We start from the raw sequence: 27,650 nt of genomic DNA, 5'->3' as shown, positions 1-27,650 counted from the left end.
CAACCCCTTAAGAATTTTGTACGTTTCTATAAGATCCCCCCTCAATCTTCTAAATTCTAGCGAGTACAAGCCGAGTCTATCCAATCTTTCTTCATATGAAAGTCCTGCCATCCCAGGAATCAGTCTGGTGAACCTTCTCTGTACTCCCTCTATGGCAAGAATGTCCTTCCTCAGATTAGGAGACCAAAACTGTACGCAATACTCCAGGTGTGGTCTCACCAATAACCTGTACAACTGCAGTAGAACTTCCCTGCTCCTATACTCAAATCCTTTTGATGCAAGTAATGCAAGTCTCTATAAATAATTCCAGCCATAAACAACTGCAAACTTAATACAGAATCTTAAGTTGCAATATTTTTTTTTCTTATCTAAGGGCCATTGGGCTTGCCTAGAGAGTTCCTAAAAAGGTAGGTCCCAAGAAAGTTTTCTGGCTCCGTGATTGGTGCTTGGGACGTATGTTGGTGATAATTTCCTTCTTCAAACACTTCAAAAGAATCACATTGTCCTTTGGGGGTTTATTCGTATTCAAAGAGCTGTCACCTTAGCTAGTATTTGAGCTCCATGTAAAGAAATGCAATGGAGTTTGTGAATTCGTTGAGAGTGTGCTTAATATTAACAACTCTGTATCAGGTAAATAGTTTATATACCGGTTTAGATTTTTTTTTTCTAAGTTAACGGTTTCATGTCTTAAATTAAGTTAATGTCTGTTGTTATTACCACGAAGGTTCGATTTTTATTATTCTTTTCCCATTTTTTCTCCAGGTGTCGTATTGCCGTTCCGGTAAGTATTAAATATCTAGTAAACTTCATAACTTTTGGTGGAATGGAAAAGTAAAATGGTAGCGCCTGCATTGGTTGGACTTCAATTGACCCACTCATTATGCGTTTGCATTGGAATTTAGCGTCAGGTTTAGGGTTATTTTTGGCAGCAGTCTTTGTTTTAATTACAGTAAATGTGAATTCCTTTGTGTAGGAAGAAACTGCAGATGCTGGTTTAAACCGAAGAGAGACACAAAAAGCTGCAGTAACTCAGCGGGCCAGGGAGCATCTCTGGAGAAAAGGAATAGGTGATATTTCGGGTCGAGACCCTTCCTCAGACAAGAAAGGTCTCGACCCGAAATGTCACCCATTCCTTCTCTCCTGAGATGCTGCCTGATCAGCTGGGTTGCTCCAGCTTTTAGTGTCTATCTTGAATGATTTTGTATTGAGCGTCAAAAAACATCGCTTAGTGCATGTCGTTATATCTTATTTTCCAAATGCGCGGGTTTTGAGAACGTTTTAACCTTACTACCGCTGGTATCGCGCCACGCTCCCTATTGCGTTCAATAATATTTTCCTTGCTGTAGTTGAGTTGATTATGTAAGTCAAGTTAACTGGGTAGAATTTAACTCGAAATGCTTATGAACATTTCAAATAACAATTTCATAAGTCTCCGGCGAATCGTGCTAGATAAATTCTACTTGCTGACGGTCACCTATCATAAATCACATTATGTTTTTGCTCAAGAACATACCCGTCGGCACATAGAATAGTGTATATATACACATTCCCAAATATCTACTTATTAAACTCTCGACGTGTAACTTTTAAGCGACTCAGCACATGGGTGGTTACCTTGTGATTCAGGATTGAGATGATATTTGAATCTTGCTTTCTTCTGCCACTAATGTGCTTTAATTTCGTCGAATACGCTAATACAGGGCAAAAAATAAAATTAAAATAAAGCCTTTTATTCGATTGGTAATTTGAGTAGCGTGATTACAATTGAGTGCCCGTTTAAAAACTGCTTTAGTTTGAAGCCCTTTATGTCGCTCAGTCTCAGTGCAACCTCATTAAAATACAAAAAGAGACAGAAATTGCTGGAGTAACTCAGCGGGACAGGCAGCATCTCTGGAGAGAAGGAATGGGTGATGTTTCGCGTCGAGACCCTTCTTCATATTCTTTAAATGCATACGGGCGGGGAAATAGGTGAGGGTGGTGGGTGGGAATCTCCAGCCCCTTAAACATTTACAGGTTGCATTAATAATTAAGCAAATCGTATTGCAGTTCACCGTCCCGAAAAATGAAACAGTCCATCATCAACTGTATCGAATATTTCCACCCTACAGTTTCCGACCAGGAAATAATATTTCCTTGATCAGCGTCTGCTTGCATCTGTTGGAAGGAACTGCAGATGCTGGTTTAAACCGAAGATAGACACAAAAAACTGGAGTATCTCAGCGGGACAGGCAGCATCTTTGGAGAGAAGGAATGGGTGACGTTTCGGGTCGAGATCATTCTTCAGACTGAGAGTCAGGAGAGAGGGAAACTATAGATAGACACAAAATGTTGGAGTAACTCAGCGGGACAGTTGCCTGAAGAAGGGTCTCGACCCGAAACCCATTCCTTCTCTGCAGAGATGCTGCCTGTCCCGCTGAGTTACTCCAGCTTTTTGTGTCCGTCTTATTAGGAACTTGAGCTTGCTCTTTTTTTTTTGGTAAACTTACGAATGTTCCGCACAGTTATTTAATGTCAAATTGCCCTATGTTGAGTGTTTTGTAAAACACATTGGTAGCAAGATTGCCATCTATTACTTGCATCAATTATTTGAGGCATAGGTCAAGAACCTGCCGAATCCGAATTCACTCGCTTTATATGGCGAAAGATATGAACGAAACGTTTGAAATGAACCGGGGTAAATGTTACAGTAAGTTTATTGCCACCTACTGTTGAGCTGTCATTGTACATTAAAATGCGCGTTGTTTTAAGGAAGTTAGTAAAAGCTGTTTGTGATTAAAGGTAAACACCTGCGACTGTCGCAGTTGCTTTTTAACGATTCACAAATCTATTAAAAATGAGCGAGCTAAATATTTGATAGGGGAGGATGTCATCCCAAAGATTTATTTGTACCAATGTAAATGCTGGATTGGAAAATACTCATCGCCGAGAAGCCTGTTTATCATTTCACTAGTTAAACTTCTCGTTAAACAGACAGTAGATTAAACAGGGCGACACCGTGGAGCGGCTGGGAGAGTTGCTGCCTCAACGCGTCTGGGATCTGGGTTAGATCCTGACCTCGGGTGTTGTTCTTTGTGGAGTTTGCACGTTCTCCCTGTGACCGCGCGGGTTTCCTCTGGGTGCCTCGGTTTCCACCCACATCCCAAAAGACGTGCGGGTTTGTAGTAAATTGGCCCTAGTGTGTCGGATAAAGGAGGATAACTTAGAACTAGTGTGTGAAAGGGTGATCGATGGTCGGCGTGAACTTGGCGCGTCGAATGACCTCTTTCCATGCTGTATATTTCAATGAATTCAATTAAATTAATCTGAATTACCAAAACAACATTTGTGAAAAAAACGTCTATCTTAATAGTGTTGTATTGAAGGAACGGAGAGTGGAAAAATCGCCATTCCTGAATTGTAAAATAGAGAATAGATATCCACTGCTGTCCGAGTCGTGAAATTATGGTTAGAAAATTGATTTGTTTTAATGCAAGTTGATCTTAGGCCGGGTTGCCAGTTGAGGGCATACACCCATTATTCAATCAAATGTTCCAGACTCTCTATTTTTGCGTGAATATTGTAGGGAGGTGAATGTGAAGGAGTATGTTTGCGTGCAAGAAATGTTTAAAATCTACTTTTCCTCTCTCCACATTCAAAACTGAACAACCATTGATTTGTGCGTTAGTGTCTTTATTTCAAATGTCCACTTATTTGCAGCTGCACCATCAACTCCCTCTTTCTACAGTATATTTCTACTCCTGGACACAAACTATGTTCAGCAGAGAAGCGAGGTATTGGGGAGTTTTGTACCATTTAAAGGAGAATGAACCTACACACATACTGCAATATCGCCTCTCTTGTTTACGGGCTCTCTTGGGTCACTGGGTTGACTGATTGAAGCAACGGCTTGTGGCCGCTCTCAACGCCGTGAATTACGATCACGCCAAAGGCCTTTTCCTGTCCAACACTGACACTTTTTCCTCTTTTAATCTCGAGTTGTGCAATTTCAAGTCCGTTTTTAAGCCATAAATCAAGAAAGTAAGTTGACAAAATAGTTGTGTGCGTTTGAATAAAGACTCAGGACAATTGCATACTCTTGTACAAAACACTTCATAGGAGAATATGACTCTGGGTACTTGAAATAATCTGCAAAGACCAACAGAGTGGGCTAATATGAGGATGAGAATTCGCTGTAGTCGCTTCCAGCCCTCGATGCCACCTGGGGCTAACTAGCATCCAGGTTTGCTGTTTTAAAGTGATACATGATATCCGTGGGTAGAAAGGGTTGTGGGAGAGAAAATTGAACCAACTCTATTGTGCCACCTGCAAGAACTACAAGGGTTCTGGATGGTTAGTGCGATGTTGCACTTGGTGACAATGCTGAACTAATCAGCTGCTTAAGGTGCATTGAATTAATAGTGACGTGGTCATATGGATTCAGAACTGGCTTATTGATATGTGACAGATGAATATGGTGTAAGGGCAATATTCAGGCTTGAGGTCTGTGACCAGTTGATTTCTACAGTGATTTGAGGACTGGGACCACTGCTGTTTGTGATATATATTAATATTAATGACTTGGATATAAACATAGACGGGTTGGTTAGTAAGTTTGCAGGTGATACCATGATTGCTGAGGTCGTGGACTATGAAGAAGGCTGACTATGTATACAGCAAGTAATAGATCAGCTGCAGAAATGGGTGGAGAAATGGCAGATGTAGCTTAATCCAAGCAAGTTTAGTTTAGAGGTACAGCATGGAAACGGGCCCTTCTGCTCACCAAGTCCACGATGACCAACAATTACCCATACACTAGTTATATCCAATTTACAAAAGATAATTAATGTACAAACCTGCACATCTTTGGAATGTGGGAGGAAACCGGAGCATCCGGAGAAAACCCGCTTGGTCACAGGGAGAACTACAAACTCCATACGGACAGCAGCCGTAGACAGAATCTAACCCGCATCTCTGGCACTGCAAGGCAGTAGCTCTACAGCTGCACCACTGTGCTGCCCTAGTGTGAGGTGTTGCACTTTGGAAGATTAAACGTAAGGAGAAAGTATACAATTAATGGCATGACCCTCAACAGCATTGATATACTGCGGGATGTCAGGACCCAAGTCCATAACTCTCTGAAAGTGGCAACACTAGTAGATAGAGTGGTACAGAAGGCATATGGTATGCTTGCTTGCATAGATAGGTTGGGGCATTACGAATAAGAGTCAGGAAGTCACGATGCATGTTTATAGGACTTTGGTTATGGTTGTGCTTGGCGTATTGTGTGCAGTTCTGGTCACTCCATTACAGGAAGGATATGAAGGCTTTGGAAGAGGTTTACCAGAATGATGACTAGATTAGGGGGTATTAGTTATAGGGAAAGGTTGGACAGACTTGGGTTATTTTCTCTGGAGTGCTGGAGGTTGCAGAGAGACCTGATAGAAGTGTATATAATATATATATATATATATATTTATGAGAGGCATAGATGTGGTAAACAGTCAGAATCTTTTGCCCAGGCTGGGATAAATCAAATACTAGAATGCGTAACTTTAAGGTGAGAGGGGCAAATTTCAAAGGAGATGTGTGGAGCAAGTTGTTTTACACAGACGGTGGTGAGTGCCTGGTGGGTGAAGCAAGTACATTAGTGGCATTCTTTTTTAAAACCAAACCAGGCCTGATTCTGCCCCATTTGTCTCTTGCTGGGCATCTGTCCAACAAGGCATTCTTGGGAGAGCTATGTACTGACTTGGGTTCTAAAACGGAGTGGAAAACTGATACGACTCTAGTTTGTTCCCGACTACGGGTCCTGCCCGTATGAAGTTTGTACATTTTCAATGAAACTGTGTGGGTTTCCTCCTGGTGTTCCGTTTTCCTCCCCCATTCTAAAGATGTGCAGCTCTGTAGGTTAATTAGCTTCTATAAATTGTCACTAGTGTGTAGGATAGAACTAGTATATGGGTGATCACACTTTGGTGCTGACTCAGTGGGCCAAAGGGACTGTTTTCACTCTGTATCTCTAAAATGGGCCTGGGCCTACCTGATCTCCCGGTTGCCAAACACTTTAAACCTTCTTCCCATTCCCACACTGACCTTTCCCTCCTGGGCCTCCTCCATTGTCAGAGTGAGGCCAAATGCAAATTGGAGGAACAGCACCTCTTATTTCGCTTGGGCAGCTTACATGGTATGAGTATTAACATAGAAACATAGAAACATAGAAAATAGGTGCAGGAGTAGGCCATTCGGCCCTTCGAGCCTGCACCGCCATTCAATATGATCATGGCTGGTCATCCAACTCAGTATCCTGTACCTGCCTTCTCTCCATACCCCCTGATCCCTTTAGCCACAAGGGCCACATCTAACTCCCTCTTAAATATAGCCAATTGATTTCTCTCACTTCAAGTAACCCCAGCATCCCCTCTCTATTCCTTCCCCACCCTAGTCATTGTACTAGGTTTGACCTGAAACGTCACTTATCCCTTTTCTCCAGAGATGCTGCCTGACCCACTGAGTTACTCCAGCTTATTGTATCTAAAGCATAACTATTCTGACTAAGCAAGCTACAGGACATCTAATTTTACAAAGGATGTTCTGATTTATTTAAGCAAACTATTGTTAATTTCCCCCCAAAACTATAGTATTGTAAGAGTATTGGAGATTTGGGACTATGAGAGAATTGGAGACTTTGCATTAAGCTGACCAAGCTGAAGATAAAAATCCTCAATAGTATTCATAGTCGTACAGCGTTGAAACAGGCACATCGGCCCAACGTGCCCACACTGACCAACATGCTCATCTGCACTAGTCCCACCTGTCTGTATTTGGCCCATATCCCTCGAAACCTATCCTATCCACATGCCTACAATAGACAGAAATAGATTGGAGTAACTCAGCGGTTAACTTAGGCAGCATCTCTGGTGAGAAGGAACGGGTGACGTTTCGGGTCGAGACATACCTGTCTAAATGTTGTTTAAACATTGTGAAAGTACCTGCCTCAACTACCTTCTCTGGAAGCTAATTCTACTCGATGGGCCGAATGGTCTAATTTTGTTCCTATCACTTATGAACTCCGCAGGTCAGGCAACGTTTTAGGTGTAAACCCTTCTTCAGTCCGACTCGAAACGTCACGTAGGAATAGGAATACTCTATTGACACATGTGACTAGGCACAGTGAGAATCTTTGCTTGCATTCACAATGTATACAAATAGTGCCACCTACGGCACTGACAAATTTACAAACCACGCTGGCTCCCCCTTTTGTTTCCCCCCCCCCCCCCCATTGTCCAGTGTTCTTCCACCTCCCTCACAGTGGTCTTCTAAGCTCTCATTGACCATCGACCCACGAGGCTTCACCGCCGCCGCCCCATTTCACGCCTCCATGGTGCCCACCCGGGCCCCAGCTGCGGGCTCCGCCAGCCGCTCCGCCAGCCTGGGGTTCTAAGCTGCGATCCGGGAGGCATCGAGATCGCAGCGCCTCGATAAAGGCCTCTGGCCCATTCCTAGTCCACGGCCGCGGTGATGGGATTATAATACACGGCATAGATAAGTAAATAGGAACCTCGCTCCTGCTGACTGCAGTCATTCCATCCTCACCTCAGTCGCCATTAAAAATTAAAGAAACAGAAACCTAGAAAGGACGGGACGACAAGTTACATCACTCCACACCGACCAAATGGTTAGTTCATCGGGGAGGAGTAAGGGCACAGAGATGGGGAGAGGGAGACGGAAAGGTCGGTCCCATCCCCCCCCTGTCCATATTCTCCAGAAATGCTTCTTCACCTGCTGAGTTACTCCAGGTGAAGAAGCATTGTGTCCTTTTTTGTATTCATCAGCATCTGTAGACTTAACCTCTAGATTCTGATCACTTAGAAGAAGAAGGTGGTGATTCTCTGCAGTCATTAGTTGAGGGAGTGGAGTTGTAGCACCATTCTGCTGATCATCATGAAAGAATCTGGCAAGGAGACTGGTCCCACAAGTGCAAAGCAACCAAAAAAATAAAGGAGTTTAAAATTGTAGATTCGATGCCAAGCAAAATGATGACTACTGGGAAATCAGATCAGGTACTGACCTACCTGCTGAGTTACTGAGTTACTGATGTTACCTCATTAGGTCAATGCCAGAATCTGTATAATTCACAAAGCCAGGGTATCATTATGTGGGAAAAATATAATGATTTCCCACTTTTGGTACCCAGTGTCTATATCAAGTACTCCCAAATAAAGAATCTGAACAGGTCTGAAGAAGGGCCTCAACCCGAAACGTCACCCATTCCTTCTCTCCAGAGATGCTGCCTGTCCCGCTGAGTTACTCCAGCATTTTGTCTACTACCAGATAAAATGCAGTTCAGCTGTGGTTCAGGTTAAAGTCTGTTGAAACACAGAGCGGGCACCTCATTACTAGTGGGAATTATCCGTAGACTTATCTTTTTAAACTTTCAGTAAACCATAGATTACCTATTTCTTACTGTTGATACATGTTACAGTAGTTATCAAGTTGAGCCTGCCCATGCGGCCTCAGTGATGTCCTGTACAACTGTAACATGACCTCCCAACTTCTATACTCAAGAGGTAGACACAAAATGCTGGAGTAACTCAGCGGGACAGGCAGCATCTCTGGAGGGAAGGAATGAATGACGTTTCGGGTCAAGACCGTTCTTCAGACCGTAGGCGCAGATTGGCAGCCACGCTTCCGTCAGTCTGCCCCAGGGCAGCTGTGGCTACAGAAGTAGCTTACCACCACCGAATGTGACTGAGGAGTGAATGAATAATGCGATGTAAAGCGCCTTGAGTATTAGAAAGGCGCTATATAAATCCCATCCATTATTATTATTATTACTCTGACTAATGAAGGCCAATGTGCCAAAAGCCTTCTTGACCACCCTATCTACCTGAGAAGCCACTTTCAAAGAACTATGTACCTACACTCCTAGATCCTGTGTTCTGTAACACTCCCCAGAGCCTTGCCATTCACTGTGCAGGCCCTGCCCTGAAAGGTTAGACTTCCAAAAATGCAACACCTCAGTTTTCTGTATTAAACTCTATCAACCGATCAAGATGCTGCTGAAAAATTTGACGACCTTATACAATACCAGCCACAATTGTGGGTAAAGTAATATCAGTTTGATTGAAGGGTGCTATCTTTCAATTAACATCATAGATACTCAGAAAGCAATTAATGTCAATATTCAGAGCAGTAATCATTTTGCTGGGGCATCAAGTATAATAAGCGAGTCTCAATTATAATAAGAATTTGTATAATATCAGGTTATATTCCAAGTGGTTAAGTGTTATCTGACTAAATATTATAAATTAATCAATAGCAAAAATAAAGAAAAGCATCCATTAAGCGTGACCTGACAAAAAAGAGAAATGTCAGAATATTGAAGATTTAGGAGGAAGAATATGAATTCTGTTTTTCATTTATAAATGCTGGCTGGCCATTTGAGTTTTTGCGCCACAAAACATTTTGTTGTAAGTGTTGTCATACTGAAGATACAACATGATTATCTGCCCTGAGACCCTAGAATCTGATCAGAACACAACGTGCTGGAGTAACTCCACAGTTCCGGCAGCATCTCTGGCGAACTTAGAGAGCGACATTTTGGGTGGAGAACCTTCTTCAGACCGATCCGATACATCAATTATCCATATTCTCCACAGATACTGCCTGACCTGCTGAGTTACTCCAGCACTTAGTGTCCTATTGTGTATTAATCAGCATCTGCAGTTCTTTGTTTTGGGATTTTGAGCACTTGGTGTTGTCTCTGTGTAGTCATTAGCTGAGCCATTCTGCTGATCATCATGAGCACAAGAATCACACTGGTCCCTCAATATCATAATATTGATGATTTAGGAGGATGAATATGAATTCTGTTTCTCATTTATAAATTCTGGATGATCAATAGCAAAATTAATCACAGGGCTGCATAGTGGCACAGCGGAAGAGTGCCAAAGATTGGGATTTGACCTAGGTGCTGTCTGTATGGAGTTTGTATGTTCTCCCTTTTGTATGTGACCATGTGGGTTTTCTCCGGGTGCACTGGTTTCTTCCCACTTTCCAAAGATGTGTAGGTTTGTAGGTTAATTGGCCTCTGTAAATTGTGTAGGATTTGAGAGTGTAGAATGTAGGATAGAACTAGTGATAGTTGGTCAGTGCAGACACGATGGGCCAAAGGGCCTGTTTCCAAGTTGTATCTCTAAACTAAACTAATCAAGACCACAAATAAAGAAAAGTGTCTAACAATTAAAAGTGACGTCTGGCAGAGAAATGTCAGAATATTAAACATTTAGGAGGATGTTGCCAGGACTCGAGCGCCTGAGTGATAGGGAGAGATTGGGCAGGCGGGGAGTTTATTCCTTGGAGCCTGAGGGGTGAGGTGTATAAAATCATGAAGAGAATTGATAGGATGAATGCACAGACTTTTGTACACAGAATAGGGGAATCAAGAACCAGAGGTTTAAGAAGAGAGGGGAGAGAATTAATAGGAACCTGAAGGGCAACATTTTCACACAGAAGGTGGTGAGTATATGGAATGAGCTGCCAGAGGAGGTAGTTGTGGCAAGCACTGTAAGAACATTTATAAGACACTCTGACAAGTACGCTTGCTAGGAAAGGTTTAGACGGATGTGGGCAAATGGGACTAGTTGGGGGATTTTGAATGGCATGGACGAGTTGGGCCAGGGGGCCGGCTTTACTATTGTATGTTTCTATATGACTCCAACACAATGCTGAGAAGCACTTAAATAAGATTGATGGGGGGATCTTATAGAAACTTACAAAATTCTTAGGGGGTTGGACAGGCTAGATGCACGAAGATTGTTCCCGATGTTGGGGAAGTCCAGGACAAGGGGTCACAGTTTAAGGATAAAGGGGAAATCCTTCAGGACCGAGATGAGAAAAACATTTTTCACGCAGAGAGTGGTGAGTCTCTGGAATTCTCTGCCACAGAAGGTAGTTGAGGTCAGTTCATTGGCTATATTTAAGAGGGAGTTAGATGTGGCCCTTGTGGCTAAAGGGATCAGGAGGTATGGAGAGAAGGCAGGTACAGGATACTGAGTTGGATGATCAGCCATGATCATATTGAATGGCGGTGCAGGCTCGAAGGGCCGAATGGCCTACTCCTGCACCTATTTTCTATGTTTCTATAAACAATCAATAGACATACTTAAGTTGGTTTTATTTCAGAAAAAGAAGTAAGAAAAGGTAATGATATATAAGCAACAAATTGTTAAAAGTAAAATGAATTGAACAACCTCTAAAGTTGGATAGTTGAAAATATTCTCATTTTTTGTTGATATATCTGAGGTTACATTTGTAAGTAAGTTGTGCTGAATGTGACTATGAAGCAATATAATGCTTCTAACCCAACTAAATCCAATGGGTTAAATCTTACCAATGTTTATCTTTTGTATGATATAAATTATCGTGTAAGCTGTGTTTTGAAAAGGAATAACATAATTCTTTACTGTGTTCACAGGATTTGCCATCACAGAAATATCATCAGTGGATTCGTCCAAGTTAAAAGTATCATGGACACCATATCCTCAAGCTAACACTTATGTTCTTGATCTAAGGATTGCAAATAATATCAGAAGTCTACCATTCATCATTGTGACACCTTCCTTTATTACTACCAAAACATTTCAAAGGTTGAAAGCTGGTGTGCTCTATAATGTGACAGTCAAAGCATTTAGGTATTTCACCATACTTGCTTCCGCATGGCAAACTGGGAGGACAGGTAAGACAATTACTGTACCCTTAATAGAGACACGGGTTGGATTTCTTTCCTCCTCTTTCAGCGTGGCAAATTGCCTCCTAGGCAGAAGGCTGTGTATTTGAGTTCTATCGGTGGCACGTAGACTTTGTTTCAGACTAATGCCACACTGCACCGTTATGGAGGTTGTGACACTCTTGTCGGTACCATCATGGATTAGATGGAAAAACATAGAAACATAGTAAAATAGGTGCAGGAGTAGGCCATTCGGCCCTTCGAGCCAGCATCGCCATTCAATATGACCATGGCTGATCATCCAAAATCAGTACCATGTTACTGCTTGCTCCCCATATCCCTTGATTCCATTAGCCCGAGGAGCTAATTCTAACTCTCTCTTGAAAACAACCAGCGAATTGGCCTCCACTGCCTTCTGTGGCAGATACGTGTTTCTCATTCAAGGATGCTGCCACATCTCCTGGGTAGTTCCAAAATATTTTGCTCTATCTTTCAGTGGAATGGAATAAATATGAATGGATCTTTGGTGCCACCAAACGGCTTATATGGTTCAATTCAAAGGTCACCAAAGGACGTCATGTTTCTGATTGTTGTTTGTAGGGTTTTCTAAGCATGTTTGCCTGCATGAGAATGCTAATGACATTCTTTAAAATAACATCTTTTGCAAAGTGATTTGAATTATATTGATAATAAGCCTTCCGAGATGTGTGTGGGAATTCCACCTTAGATGGTTCCCCATAATTGTTCAGTTCTGGGGTCCTGTCCAGTGTGGCAAGACTTGGTAAATGAGCTGACTTGTTGCATTGATTATCAAAAATGGTTATTACAGGCTACATATAGGTTACTTTAGTGTTGCGCTGCACACATTAGCATGAAAACGAGCAAATGTGTTCTGCAACTTTAATCCAACTTGTCTGTTGATACTGGAAGTCAATGGAATAATATTGGGTGGGATGTAAAGATTCCCTCTGATGCTGTGTGGATTCCCAGCAGTGTGAATATTGATTTCTCTAACTTCAACTAATCCTTGCATCCCCTCTCTCTCCATCCCACTCCCTCCCGAGTTGCACCAGCTTCAACGTTGTCTTGTTTAGTCTCATTGTCTGTAACTCGCTTTCACCTAGCACACTGCGAACAATGCCCCTTCCTTCATTGTCGTTAGCCTTTTGCTTATATTCCATTCATTTGTTCCATATCTCTAGATCATCGTCTATATCTCTCATTTCCCTTGCCCCTGACTCTGTCTGAAGAAGGGTCTTGACCCGAAACGTCACCTATTCCTTTTCTCCAGAGATGCTTTCTGACCCGCTGAGTTACTCCAGCTTTTTATATTTATTCCCATTCAATAAATTCAGTTGAATTTCTAAAAAAGTGATATCATAGTCCAATTATCCCCTCGTTATGTAGAAAGTGAGCATAAGCAAGTCCCAAACTGCAGCCAAACACTGCGATGCTTCCTCTAGTTTCCTCCTTGTTTTCTATGAAAATGTGATTGCTCAACTTTTTGTTTTTTTGTCCCCTTGGGCTTTGTACCAGTTCATCAAAAAATGTTTTGTATATTATTAATGTGTGTGTGCCAACTCTGAGTAATAATTTGCAACTCGCTGCATAAATTACTGAAAATAATAGGCTCAAAGGGATATCATCACCCTCACCGCACCATTGTTGTTATTATCACAGACAATAGGATGCATATAATGTAACAGCCCTTAAATGTAACAAAACAGGGAAGGGTTCGGCCAAGTGGAAAGTTATACGTTTATAGAGAAAAGGCAAGAGCAGTGTAACAATTTGGATAAAAATAAATAGTGTGTCAAATCTTGCTCCTCCACTCTAACGATCTTCTACCTGCTTCCAGTTCTAGTAACCAAAGGCAGGTTATTATCTCTTTATCTGGCTGTTATCACATTGTATTTTGTGAGAACTTGCAGAGCATCAGTTGGATAATGTGTTTCCTACAATGACTGAGCCTTGGCTCGAAAGTGCTTTGGGGAATTTGAAGAGTGTGAAAGGCAAATTGCACCCGTAAGTCTTCCTTGAGTATGAGAGTTTAGTGTAAAAGTTGTCTTATTGCTGATTCATTGGATGTTTGGTCACTGTCATGAATGAGGTAGATGGGACTTTAGTAAGGAAGTACACTGAGGTTAGCAAATTCACCAATCTGACTGAATGGTGGAGAAAGCTGGAGGGGCCGAATGGCCTATTCTTATTCATATACCTATGTTCCTAAATAGTATACTTTGTAATACAGCAATTATTGATCTACAAACATTTGGTTTATAAAATTTTGCTCTTTGAATGCATGCCCTACATTTAATGGAGTTATTATTCATTATCATGAACTGAAGGTGACAGCACAAGTAGAGAGGGTGGTTAAGAAGGGCAAATGCTATGCTTGCCGTCATCATTAAGAGCATTGAATATAAGTGTTGGGAAGTCATGTTACAGCTCTATTGGACCTTGGTTAGAATGCATTTGGAGTATTGCGTGCAGTTCTGGTCGCCCCATTACAGGAAAGATATGGTGGCTTTGGAGAGGGTGTAGAGGAGGATTACCAGAATGCTGCCTGGATTAGTGCGTTCCCGCTACAGGGACAGGTTGAATAGACTTGGATTGTTTTCTCTGGAACATCGGAAGTTGAGGGGACACTTGATAGATGTATACACTATTATGGTCCAACACTGGAGGGAATAGCTATAAGGTGAGAGGGGGGTAGTTAAATGGAGCTGTGCAGGACAAGTTATTTACACAGAGAGTGTGGGTGGCCCAGAATGTACGTTTAGAGGTGGTGGTGCAGGTAGATACCATAGTGGCATTTAAGAGGCTTTAAGATAGGCACATGGAAGGGCAGGGAACATGTGGATATGGATCGTGTACAGGCAGATGAGCTTCATGTTCGGCACAGACATTGTGGGCCGAATGCCCCTTCATATGCTTTACAGTTCCAAGTTCTATGTTATGAATAGCGCACCGCTCTCCACAATATACAGTAAATACGTTATATAAAAATGCCCATTGTGCATTTCATCCAACTTTGGAAATGTTGTTTCCTGAAAATGTTTCACCAAACATGTCCCTTTCATAGATGAAGGAAGATAGAGGTGATTGCAGGAGCCTTAACAGAGATCTTTGCATCTTCTCTAGCCATAGGCTTGGACCTGGAGGGCTGGAGAGAGAAAGTGGTTCCTTAGTTTATGAAGTAGAAAAAATCCAGGAAATTATAGACTGGCCAGCCTCACATCAGTGAAGGGAAGCTATTGTAAAGAATTCCTCGGGATTAGATATTCATCTATTTGGAAGAAAATGGGTTAATTTGGGACAGTCAGTATGGGTTTGTATGCAACAGGTCAGGTCTTACTAACTTGATTGAGGTTTTCAATAAAATAACCAATTTGATAAAGTCCCTCAAGGTAGGCTGATCCAGAAGATCAAGGTGCACAGGTTTAACAGTCATATGGAATCATAACTGGCTTACTGATAAAGGCTAGACCGTTGAGGTGTAAGGATGATATTCAAGTTGGAGGTCTGTGTCCCATGGAGTTCCGCAGAGACCCATGCTGGAACCTCTGTTGTTAGTGATTGGACATAAATGTCGATGGATTTGTTAGTAAATTTGCAGATGACACTAAGATTGTTGGAGTCGTTGACTATGAGGAAGGCTATCATGGTGTACAGCCAGATGTAGATCAGCTACAGAAATGGGTGGAGAAATAGACAATAGACAATAGGTGCAGGAGTAGGCCATTCGGCCCTTCGAGCCAACACCGCCATTCAATGTGATCATGGCTGACCATCCCCAATCAGTACCCCGTTCCTGCCTTCTCCCCATATCTCCTGACCGCTATTTTTAAGAGCTTTCTCTTGAAAGCATCCAGAGAACCTGCCTCCACGGATGGAGTTTAATATGAGCAAGTGCGAGGTGTTACATTTCGAGACTTTGGATGTAATTGGATACAATTAATGGCACGACCCTTAACAGCATTGATGTACGGAGGGATCTTGGGATCCAAGTCCACAGCTCCCTATAAGCGGCAACAAAGTAGATTGTGGTAAAGATGGCACATGGTATGCTTGTCTTCAATGGTCAAGTATAAGAATCAGGAGGTTATGATGCAGCGTTATAGGACTTTGATGTGCTGTTCTGATTACTCCAATACAGGGAGGAAGTGGAGGCTTTAGAAATGGTGCTGAGGAGGTTTACCAGAACGATGCCTGGTTTGGAAAGTAGTAGCTATCAGGAGAGGTTGAACAGACTTGGATTGTTTTTGCGTGAATGCCTAAAGTTGTGGGGAGAATTGATCGAAGTATATAACATTTCAAGAGGCATAGATAGGATAGACTGTCAAAACCCTTTTCTCAGGAGGGAAATATCAAAGGCTTTAAGGTGAGAGGGGCAAAGTTTAAATAATAAGCATGTGACAAGATTTTTACTCGGAGGATGGTGGTTGCCTGTAATACACAGCCACGGATAGTGGTGGAGGCAGATACAATAGTGGCTTTTTGATCAGTGCATGGATATATCCAGGGAATGGAGGGATATGGATTATGTGCAGGCAAATAAGGATTGGTGTTGGCATCATAATTGGCGTAGACATTGTGGGCCAAAGGTCCTGTTCCTGGGCTGTAGTGTTCTTGTTCTACGAATGGCTGCAATTGGGTATGATTTGTAATATAATATTGTTGAAAGGCAAGACACTGTATCTAGTGTGAGAAGATGGCAGAGCTGGGAGAGCTGCTGCCTCTCAGCTCCAGAGTCCTGGCCTCGATCCTGACCTCAGGTGCTGTTTGTGTGGAGTTTGTTTAGTTTGGAGATAAGGCGTGGAAACAGGCCCTTCGGCCTACGCCAACCCACACCTGTATCTATCTGGCACAATAGAGACAGTTTACAGAAGTCAATTAACCTACAAACCCACATGTCTTTGGAATGTGGGAGGATACCAGAGCACCTGGAGAAAACCCACGTGGTCACGGAGAGAATGTACAAACTCCTTACAGACAGCACCCGTAGTCAGGATCGAACCCGGATCTCTTGGCGCTATAAGGCAGCAACTCTACCGCTGCACCAATGTGCTGGGTTTGCACAGTCTCCCTGTGACCACGTGGGTTTCCTCTGGGTGCACCGGTTTCCTCTCACATCCCAAAGGATGTGCAGGTTTGTAGATTAATTGGAATATGCAAATTGCTCCTACTGGATAAGAAAATGGGATAACATTGAATTAGTGTGAATGGTGATCGATGGTCGGCATGGACTCCGTAGGCTGAAGGGCCTGTTTCCATGCTGTATTTTATTTTTATTTACTTCCACTGCTCCCAACACCTGACCAAATGTTCGTTGAAACAAATCGCAGTGATAATCAGGAACAAAAATCAAGTTAAATGACTCCTTACATGGAACAATATATAACGTGGAAATTATGTAGGCCCGACATTCACTGTTTGGTGCCCGTTCAGTTGGCCACATGCACAATGTGAAAGGGGGAAAATAAGTTGAGATAAGTCTCTATAAAACATTTAGTTGTACACTAGACTAAGTGGGACCCATTGGGTCCCATGTTCACACGAGAGGGCTGGTTCCCCAACGCAATATTCCACCTCTCCACCAATTCCAATATTGGTGGCTAGTGAGAGGAGAGGCGGGGGGGGCTTTCTGGAATGCTAGTATGGGTATTGTGGGCTGAAGGGACTTGTTACCAGAGGGCTAGTATGGACATTGTGGGCCAAATGGATTCTTGGGGTGGCAGCTCAGTCACTCAAGCCTGATATGCTGGCAGCTCACTCATGGCTGGTGGGCTGGCAGTTGATTCACGGCTATTCCTTTAAATTCCATTTCAAGCAGGGTGCAAAATCACCAAATTCAAATGCAATTTCCTACCATTTCAAGCAGGGTGCAAGGCCACCAAATTCAAGTACAGTTTCATACCACTTCAAGCAGGGTGCAAGGCCACCAAATTCAAGTGCAGTTTCATGCCATTTCAAGCAGGGTGCAAGGCCACCAAATTCAAGTGCAGTTTCATACCACTTCAAGCAGGGTGCAAGGCCACCAAATTCAAGTGCAGTTTCACGCCACTTCAAGCAGGGTGCAAGGCCACCAAATTCAAGTGCAGTTTCATACCACTTCAAGCAGGGTGCAAGGCCACCAAATTCAAATGCAGTTTCACGCCATTTCAAGCAGGGTGCAAGGCCACCAAATTCAAATGCAGCTTCATGCCATTTCAAGCAGGGTGCAAGGCCACCAAATTCAAATGCAGTTTCATGCCATTTCAAGCAGGGTGCAAGGCCACCAAATTCAAATGCAGTTTCATGCCATTTCAAGCAGGGTGCAAGGCCACCAAATTCAAATGCAGCTTCATACCATTTCAAGCAGGGTGCAAGACCACCAAATTCAAGTGCAGTTTCATACCATTTCAAGCAAGGTGCAAGGCCACCAAATTCAAGTGCAGTTTCATGCCACTTCAAGCAGGGTGAAACCACCACAAAACCACAAAAAACACCACATAATACACCAAATAAAAAACCACACTCACAGTACAGTACAGTAGACATTCAGTGTGTTCAGTTGGTTCGCAGCTCAGACAGAGAGTCATGACCTCTCTCTTCTCCATCTTGCAGAGACTGAGCCACGCCCACACTTCCGGGGTTTATAGTCCCTCCCCCTCCCACCAGAAGGGGCGTGGCCTTCATGGCGTGATTGACAGGAGAGAGAATCTCAACATTATTTAAACACTAATAACTCTTTTATTTTTCATTGATGGGAAAAATCCTCTTGCACTGCGCAGCGCAGTGGGACTCTGAGTAAGATGACCAAAAATCACAGCCGTAAGTGGTAGCTTTTTTTCTAAAATCAATATGCAGTGCAAACAGGAAGTGGTCAAGATTTGAGTTTTAATTATATAGATACCACAATGGCCGGGAAATAGTATGGATATTTTTACTTTCTCGCAGATTAATAAAAAAATGTCTTATCTTTTCTTAAGGACAGTTTGGTTGATAATTATTTCATTTTATTTTTACTTATGAAGTGCCGAAGAGACCAAAATTGCTCAGCTTAAAATCTATCTCGAGTTCAACAGTTATTGCGAGATGGACTGAAGTATTGGGAGCAGATCGATACTTTCTGAACGTGAAATCGAACACTCGTGACTATAATTTGACATTTTACAAAAACAATGGAATTGCCACCGGTTTGGATCCATCCACGGTCTATAGGATTAAAGTCTTTGCAGCAAACGCAGCTGGTGTTGGAAGTGCAGGCAAAACAAGGGACATTGTCACCTGTAAGTAAGCTTTCTTCTTTCAATTTTCCGTTTATAAAATTTAACTTAAAAGTAAATGTTACAATAAGATCGGGACATTAATGCTAGTTTGATTTTGAACTGAAATATTTAGTTGGAACATTTCTTTTGAAAGTTGGTGGATATTAAGTGTATTAGGTCCAAGCTATGAATGTGGCAAAGTGCAAATCCAGGAGTTCTATACAGTTGTGGTATGGACAAGAAGTTTAACAGCATCGGGAAGGGCCTTGCCCTCTTTCTCTATCCTCACCACTCCCTTTTACTCTGATATCAACTTCACTCATGGAAAATCCTACTAATTCGTATATCAACACCACTTGCAGCCTTTGATTCTTCCTGAAGGTGATGCATCAATTTGTTATTTGCTTCCACCGATATTATTTGCCGTTCTGACACCAGCAAATAGAAAGACGAACTTCAAAATAATTTGCCAAAGAAGATGAGTGCACTTTCCCTTTAGTGTGACAAGGTGCCAGTCTGTGTGCTGGCTGGGTCTACGGCATAGATACCACCTCATATTTCCATCACACTGTTCCAAGTTTTAAGTTAGAGTATAAGCGAGCACAAAGACAGCTTTGACTTAAAGGGACAGAGAGAGACCTCTGGAATTTCGCTGGTTTCCACAGAAAACAGCCTAACAACTTTATTTTGTTTCAATGGTGTCATCAAATTAAATGTTGTAATAAAGTTTAGGTTAACTTCAAGATGTTGCCAAATTAGTGGAACGATGACTGCAGCTTACCCTATCAATTCCTCCCTCTCCCAGGGTGTGGAATTTATGGCATTACTTTGGTGCTGGAAATGGGGGAAAGTTAGCAAGCAACCCATTCTTTTCTTTAATACTCTAATATTAGTTTCTTTCATACTCATTTCCAACTTCCTTTGTGTTCCCAGCTTTGACTTGGGCTCGACTTGCATCTTATCTCTTCTTGACTTCAATCGCAGACTCTGCCTATATTTGACCTTATTGATCCTGGAAGGTTGAACTATGTTCATGATGCCTAATATACTGTTTTCCCTCTTAACATTTTGCTGCAGATCCTTAGAACTGAGGCAGTGAGAGAATGATGATGAAAGTAGTTTCAGTTTAGTGCATTGCCACGTGTACTGAGGTACAGTGAAAAGCTTTTGATGAGTGCTAACCAGCCAGCGGAAAGAAAATACATGATTACAATCGAGCCATTCACAGTGTTCAGATACAGGATAAGGGAATAATGTTTAGTGCGGGGTAAAGTCTGATCAAAGAGAGAATCTTGACGAAAACCACTAGAAAAAAAAGAGGCAATGGGAAAACAAATAAGAGGTTGCATGAGATATGGTTAACAAAAAAAAAAAGAACATGCTATTAAAATGAAGTTTTCTGCAGAATTTTAATTTCCTGGTGTTTTAAGAATCAAGAACATCTAGAGTGGAGTGTTTTATTGTCATTTGTCCCAAAATGGAACAATGAAATTCCTGCTAGCAGCAACAGCAGCACAAACACAAAAAAAAACAAGGTTCAATAAATCAAAGAAACAATATAGTGCAAAAACAAAACAAACCCCTAAGACCCGAATGCAACCCAACCAGTTTGTAGTCCAGGGTTTAGCTGGAGTTCGTCCTGCTCGATAGCCTGATGGTTGTTGGGGAAAAACTGTTCCTGAACCTGGACGTTCCTGTTTTCAGACTCCCCTTCCCGATGTAGGAGTGTAATGAGAATTTAAAGGCAGGAAAATGGGATTAGGAAGCGGAGATCAGCCATGATAGAATTGCAGAGTGGGCTCGATGGGCCAAATGGCCTCATTCTATGATAATGTGAACCTGTGGGAGCGTGGCCAGGGTGGTGTGTTCCTTGATGATATTGGCTGACTTTTTGACACAGTCCTTCTGTGTAGCTTCAATGGTGGGGAGGTCAATATCCGTGATGGACCGGGAGGTGTTCATTACTTTTTAAAATCTCCTTCCTTCTTGGCTGTTCGAGTTGCTGAACCATGCTGTGATGCAACCAGTCAGTATGCTCTCTACCTTACACCTGGAAGAAGTTCAAGAGAGTGTTTGTTCACATACCAAATCTCCTTAATCTTCTAACAAAGTGTTGTTGATGGGCTCTCTTTAAGATTACTAATTTTATTTTGTTGCAATATTCATAATTTATTTCCCAGACAAGTAGGAGGGTAGGGAGGGAGTAGGTTCAACAAATTGGAAAGATGTGATTGAAGTTAAAGGATAGGAGAGCACAGGGAAAGTTACTGAAGTCTCCAGAAGAAATAATGGGACCAAAAGTTTGAAAGTGGGATAAGGTCAGGCAAAATGGAGACCAATTTGAGTAGAGAGGTGGTGAAAACGGAACTAAAGGTGTTATATTTGATTGCACGCGGTATATGGAACAAGGTGGATGAGCTTATAGAGCAATTAGAAACGGTAGGTATGACATTGTGGGCATCACAGAGACGATGCTGTCAGAGGATCAGAGCTGGGAGCTGAATATTCAAGGTTACACATCCTATCAAAAAGACAGTCAGCTGGACAGAGGTGCATGGAGTAGTTCTGTTGGTAAGAAATGAAATTCAATCATTAGCAAGGGATGACAAAGGATCAGAAGATGTAGAATCCGTGTGGGTAGAGTTATGAAATTACAAGGGTAAAAATACATTGATGGGAGTTGTATACAAGCCTCTGGACAGTAGCCAGGACATAAGGTACAAATGACACCCGGAGATACAATCAGCATGTAAGAAAGGCAATGTTACAGTGGTCATAGGGGATTTCAATATGCCGGTAGACTGGGAACATCAGGTTGGTACTGGATCCCAAGAGAAGAAATTTGTAGACTGCCTACAACATACAATACAATACAATACAATACCTTTTATTGTCATTTGAACCTCACAAGAGGTCTTCTTAGAGCAGCTTGTGGTTGAATCTACTAGGGAAAGGCAATTCTGTATTACATATTGTATAACGAAGAGTGGACTCAATGGGCTGAATGACCTAATTCTGCTCCCATGACGCATGAACTTACAAGTGATGCTGTAGTTGGCTGTGATGGCCTCAAGATGGCAATGTAGTTTCACTTTGTGCAGTACCATTGCATCTGTAAGCAAAGTGAACAGAGCAACATGAGATCGGCTGATACTGTGTCCCTATCAGGGCAGATTTTCCCCCTCACGTTTAGCTAGTGATAGCTGGAACTGCCTGCAGGTCCTGTTGTTTCATTTTCCCATTTCTCGTTTTAGCTACTGCATACAACTTTATGATCCGGCGATCCTTAAAGAAAAAGTCAGACTGCCTAAACCTACCCGATCGCCCAGTTACTCAATAATTTAACTCCTCCTCCCATTCCCACACTGAAATTCTACATTATCCTTGACTTTGTCCCCTTTGATGTCTCTTTTTCACACCTTACACTTCCTTATCTCTGTGTCTCCCTCTCCCCTGAAGAGAGGTCTCGACCCGAAACGTCACCCATTCCTTCTCTCTCGAGATGCTGCCTGTCCCGCTGAGTTACTCCAGCATTTTGTGTCAATCTTCAACGTCATCTAGTTAGCAGTGCACTCCTGCCGGAATGTCCCAGGGGGGACCTCTTGGACGGCTGGAGCTATGGAGGCGCCATGGCCTGGAGCACCAGCAGTCCGGCTACAATCCCAGCTGCTCCAGTTTTCTCACACATCCAAGAGTTGGCTGCTGCCATCTGCCCCAGGTGTTTAGGCTATCGTAGAATCTGGGTTGAGTTGAGGGGAATGTGGAGAAACTAGAGTGGGAATACAGTGGCACAAGTGCTCGATAGTTGTGGCGGACACGGCAGGCCCAGGGGCCTGTTTTCGCAGTGTATAACTTCATCAGCACAGAATCATTACAGATAATTTCTGAAGCCACCGACGGAAGATTTGAGCTTGTCCATGACTTCAGTCTGAAGAAGGGTCTCGACACAAAACATCACCCATTCCTTCTCTCCAGAGATGCCGCCTGTCCCGCTGAGTTACTCCAGCATTTTGTGTCTGTCCATGACTGGTGATGTTGCTAACCACCCGATTCTTCTGTAAACAACGTCCCTTGTCAAGTTTTGTACCTTTCACCCCACCAGCGCCGCAGCGAGACTCCTGACAGGCACACGAAAAAGGGACCACATCACCCCGATCCTGGCCTCTCTCCACTGGCTCCCCGTGCGGTTCCGTATACATTTCAAGACCCTCCTCTATGTCTACAAAGCCCTCAATGGGCTTGCCCCCTCCTACATTAAAAGTCTTCTCACCCACCACTCCACCTCCAGGTCCCTCAGATCGGCCGACTTGGGGCTGCTGAACATCCCGCGGTCTAGGCATAAGCTTAGGGGCGACCGTGCCTTTGCGGTTGCAGCTCCTAGACTGTGGAACAGCATCCCCCTTTCCCATCAGAACTGCCCCCTCCATCGACTCCTTTAAGTCAAGACTAAAAACTTATCTATACTCCCAAGCCTTTCCTGATGTCCACTGAGCGAGGGCTACATGTATATATGTATGTAGTTTGTTTGTTTATACTATTCTTATAACAAATGTAATGCACTTTGGCCAACAAGAGTTGATTTTTAAATGTGCCATATAAATAAATGTGACGACTTGACTTGACCAGGGTCCGCATCCAGGAGGCAGCATAGTAGCACAGCGGTAGAGTTGCTGCCTTACAACACCACAGACCCAGGTTCATTCCTGATTATGGATGCTGCCTATACGGAGTTTGTGCGTTATCCCTGTGACCGTGTAGGTTTTCTCCAAGCTCCATTTTCCTCCCCATCCCAAAGACGTGCAGGTTTGTAGGTTAATTGGCTTCTGTAAATTGTCCCTAATGTGTCGGACAGTACTAGTGTACAGGTGATCACTGGTCAGCACGGACTCGGTGGGCCAAAGAGTCTATTTCCATTCTGTATCTCTAAACTAAACATCATTCTCTGAAATTTGCCCCACCACAATGTTATCCCACTAGGTATTATGTCTTCCCATCCCCATCCATTGCCGTAAAGACCACTCCCTCTGCAGCTGGTTGCTTCACTCTTCCCTCCTCCCTCCTCACCCAAACCGCCTCCTTCCCAGCTGCACCCACAGGAGATGTAACACCTATCGCTGCACCTCCTCCCTTACATCCATCCAGCACTTCCAGATGAGACACATGTTCCATGAACCTCCTCTAACCTCATCCATTGCATTCTATGCTCTCGATGTGGCTCCCTTTACATCGGTGAGACCAAGCAAAGACTTGGCGATCATTTCCCCAAACCTTATTCACGTTACTCCCTTTATCATGTATTTGTACACCATGGATAGCTTGATTGTAATCACGTCTTGTCTTTGCGCTGTTTTGCGGCAAGCAATAAAAGCGTTTCACTGTACCTCCGTACACGTCACAATAAACTAAAGCCAATTCAAAAACTCATCTCAACTGCTGTATTCATGAACTTCCCACTTCTGACACCATGTTGAGCTTCTGCTGTTGGAATAACTTAAGTCACACACGGTGATTAAGATCCAAAGACTTTATTAACATTACAGCATGGGTAACTTCATCTTAGCACGTTACTCTAAAAGTGAGAGAATAAGGGCAGGGAGGCTTTCTGTTAAACTAGTGGGCATAGCTACAAAGTATGACTCATAACATGAGTCACTGGTCTACATGTATCTCCCGGTTGCTAACCCATTTTAACTCCCCTTGCTATTCCCACACCTACCTTTCTGACCCCCTTTTGTTTCTCTTCATCCTTTGTGTGAAAACGTTATCGCTCAGATTCCTATTTAATCTTTTCCCCTTCACCTTAAACCCATGTCCTCTGGTCCTCGATTCACCTGCTTTGGGCAAGAGATTCTGTGTATCTACCTGATCTATTCATCTCATGATAATACACACCTCCATAAGATCATCCCTCATCCTCCTACGCTCCAAAGAATAGAGTCCCAGCCTACTCAACCTCTCCCTGTAGCTCAGACCCTCTAGTCCTGGCAACATCCTCATGATTCACACCATTATTTACAGGCAGTGAGATATTACAGTTTGTGGAGTTTCAACTGTGCACAGATTATTTGACATGTTTCCTACATAATATCTGTGACCATGCTGTGAAAGAAGTCGATTAAGCTCAAGGCTCTGGGACAATATTGTACCATTTTTAGTTTAGTTTTGTTTATTGTTTATTGTCACATTGCCGGCATGTACAATACACATATACAGGTACAGTGAAAAGCTTTTTTGTTGCGTGCTATCCAGTCAGTGGAAAGACAACACATGATTCCAATCGAGCTGTCCACAGTGTACAGATACAGGCTAAAGGGAACAACGTTTAGTACAAGTTAAAGTCTGATGAAAGATACTCCCTGGGTCTCCAATGAGGTAGATGGTAGCTTAGGGCCACTCTCTATTTGGTGATAAGATGGTTCAGTTGCCTGATAACAGCTGGGAAGAATCTGTCACTGAATCTGGAGGTGTGCGATTTCAAACTTCTGTACCTCTTGCCTGAAGGGAGAGAGGAGAAGAGGGATTATGCACGGTGAGACATCCTTGATTATGCGGGTGACCTTGCCAAGACAGCGTGAGTGTAGATGCAGTCAATGGAAGGGAGGTTGTTGGCGTGATGGTCTGGGCTGCGTCCACAATTCTCTGCAATTTCTTGCGGTCTTGGATGGAGTTGTTCCCAAACTATGCTGTGATGCATCCTGATAAAATGCTTTCTACGGCGCATCTGTAGAATTTGATAAGAGTTGTTGGTGGCGTGCCAAACTTCCGAAGCCTTTTAACCTTATTGCAAACTTCTCTTGCTGATTAATTTTAGCGTTTCCTATGTGAAAACGAAAATATTAAAATACCTTGACAGTTAACATTCTTTTTTTCATTTGCAGTGGTGGAGCCACCATCCAACATCAAAATCACTGTTCTTAGTAATACTGCAATCCGAATCAATTGGGATCCAGTTACTCATGCATTTCAATATGAAGTAACACTACGTACGATTTCCAGGAAAACATCTGACATAATGTCTACAAAAGTGTTTACAAACTTCATAATGCTGGATAATCTTGTACTGTGTACTAATTACACAATCACCATAAAGTCACTGAATGATTTCAACCTTCTTGGAGAAGGCACATCGGTAAAACACACAACTGAATGTAAGTAAGATATATAAGGTGTACTTTAGTGCTTACCCTAATGAAGCTAATGATAAATTATAATTGTGATAGTAAATAGAATTATGAAATTGATCATTATTTTTCAACCCCTATTGTTCTCCCTTTTGTAGTTAAGATCCCAAAGTAAAATTTCCCACAGCTTCACCTCATGAGGAATCTCAGGTACTAGAATCAACTCATTCATAACCAAGAAACCAAGAAACGTGTCTCTCCTGCTATTATGATCTTTCTGGAATGTCAATGTTTGGAATTGAGCCGAATACAAGATGGTTCTCAGGGTTCACCATGAAGGCACCGCCTACCATTTCTCTCCCTATTACAAACTTTAGGTGGGAGACCTGCTCAGCCGTTAGAAGTACCATATAATTTCTTTGATACTTTGTGGTTGAGTTGTGGGACAAAGTAAACCAAATTTAAAAAAATTGTTTTATCAATAATCGTAAACAAAACATAATTGGTTCCCTAATGCCCCCTCAGGAAGAGTAAACGATCTTCCTCACATGACCTTCAGTTTTGAATGTTCAGTTTTGGACACCATGTTGTAGGAAAGATGTTGTAAAGCTGTAACGGGTGCTGAAAAGATTTACAAGGCGGTTTCCAGAACTCGAGGGCCCGAGCCATAGGGTGAGGTGGAGCACGCTGGGACTCTATTCCTTGGAGCGCAGGAGGATGAGGGGTGCTTATAGAGTTCAAAATCAGGAGAGGAATAGATTGGTTAGATGCACAGAGTCTCTTGTCCAGAGTAGACGAATCGAGAACCAGAGGATGTAGGTTTAAGGTGAAGGGGAAAAGATTTAATAGGAATCAGAGGGGTAACTTTTTCACACAAAGGGTGGTGGGTGTATGGAACGGGCTGCCAGAGGAGACAATTGAGGCAGGTACTAAGAAACAGTTATACAAGCGCAAAGATAGGATAGATTTAGAAGGATGTGGGCCAAATGTAGGCAGGTGGGATTAGTGTAGATGGGTCATTTTGGCCAGTGTGGGCAAGTTGGGCCAATGGGCCTGTTTCCACGCTGTAAGACTTTGTGACTATCTGGCCAAGATATGACTCCAGATCCTTAAGAATGTGGTTAATTTTTAATTACCTTGTGAAATAACTGAGCAACCCACCAGTTTAAGGACATTTAGGGATATGCTATAAATGCTGATCCACCATTGGGGCCATAATCTATTAATTAATTAAATAAAATTCAATGATGCAATCTGATTTTGGAATCAATCAGAGCTTTTGGTTTCATTTTTAATGATAAATTACCTCATTAATTAATACTTCCAAGTGGCCAGTGTTGATCAAGGTGAGGGGAATTACAACGTATAGATATTCAGTTCTCACAAGTCAAGAGTGTTTTATTGTCATATGTCCCAGATAGAACAATGAAATTCTTTACCTACGATATATATACAATCGAATTGAACAACTTTAGCCTATCGATCTCTTCCTCCTTAGTAAATAGCATCTTCTCCATGGCTAATCTAGATTGAGAAAAACAAACTGGTTTCAATATTATTATGACTAGC

At 42.6% G+C, this 27,650-nt stretch overlaps 1 protein-coding gene across 12 annotated transcripts in view; it reads left to right on the top strand.

Annotated features, from left to right (window-relative positions):
* The first annotated feature begins 522 nt into the window (after positions 1-522).
* Positions 523-27,650, top strand: part of LOC116977489 — a 171,629-nt gene continuing 144,501 nt past the window's right edge. For all 12 annotated transcript variants that reach the window (XM_033027954.1, XM_033027956.1, XM_033027957.1 and 9 more), the window contains exons 1-5: positions 523-630; positions 763-781; positions 11,456-11,716; positions 18,727-18,981; positions 25,839-26,108. In XM_033027954.1, the coding sequence (XP_032883845.1) occupies positions 577-630; positions 763-781; positions 11,456-11,716; positions 18,727-18,981; positions 25,839-26,108 (859 nt within the window). In that variant the 5' untranslated portion in view covers positions 523-576. The remainder of the gene's footprint in view (positions 631-762; positions 782-11,455; positions 11,717-18,726; positions 18,982-25,838; positions 26,109-27,650) is intronic.

The sequence above is a fragment of the Amblyraja radiata genome, chromosome 10 (assembly GCF_010909765.2).
Source record: "Amblyraja radiata isolate CabotCenter1 chromosome 10, sAmbRad1.1.pri, whole genome shotgun sequence".
NCBI lineage: Eukaryota > Metazoa > Chordata > Chondrichthyes > Rajiformes > Rajidae > Amblyraja > Amblyraja radiata.
Note: the sequence above shows the minus strand (reverse complement) of the source record. Positions and strands in the feature narration are given on the sequence as shown.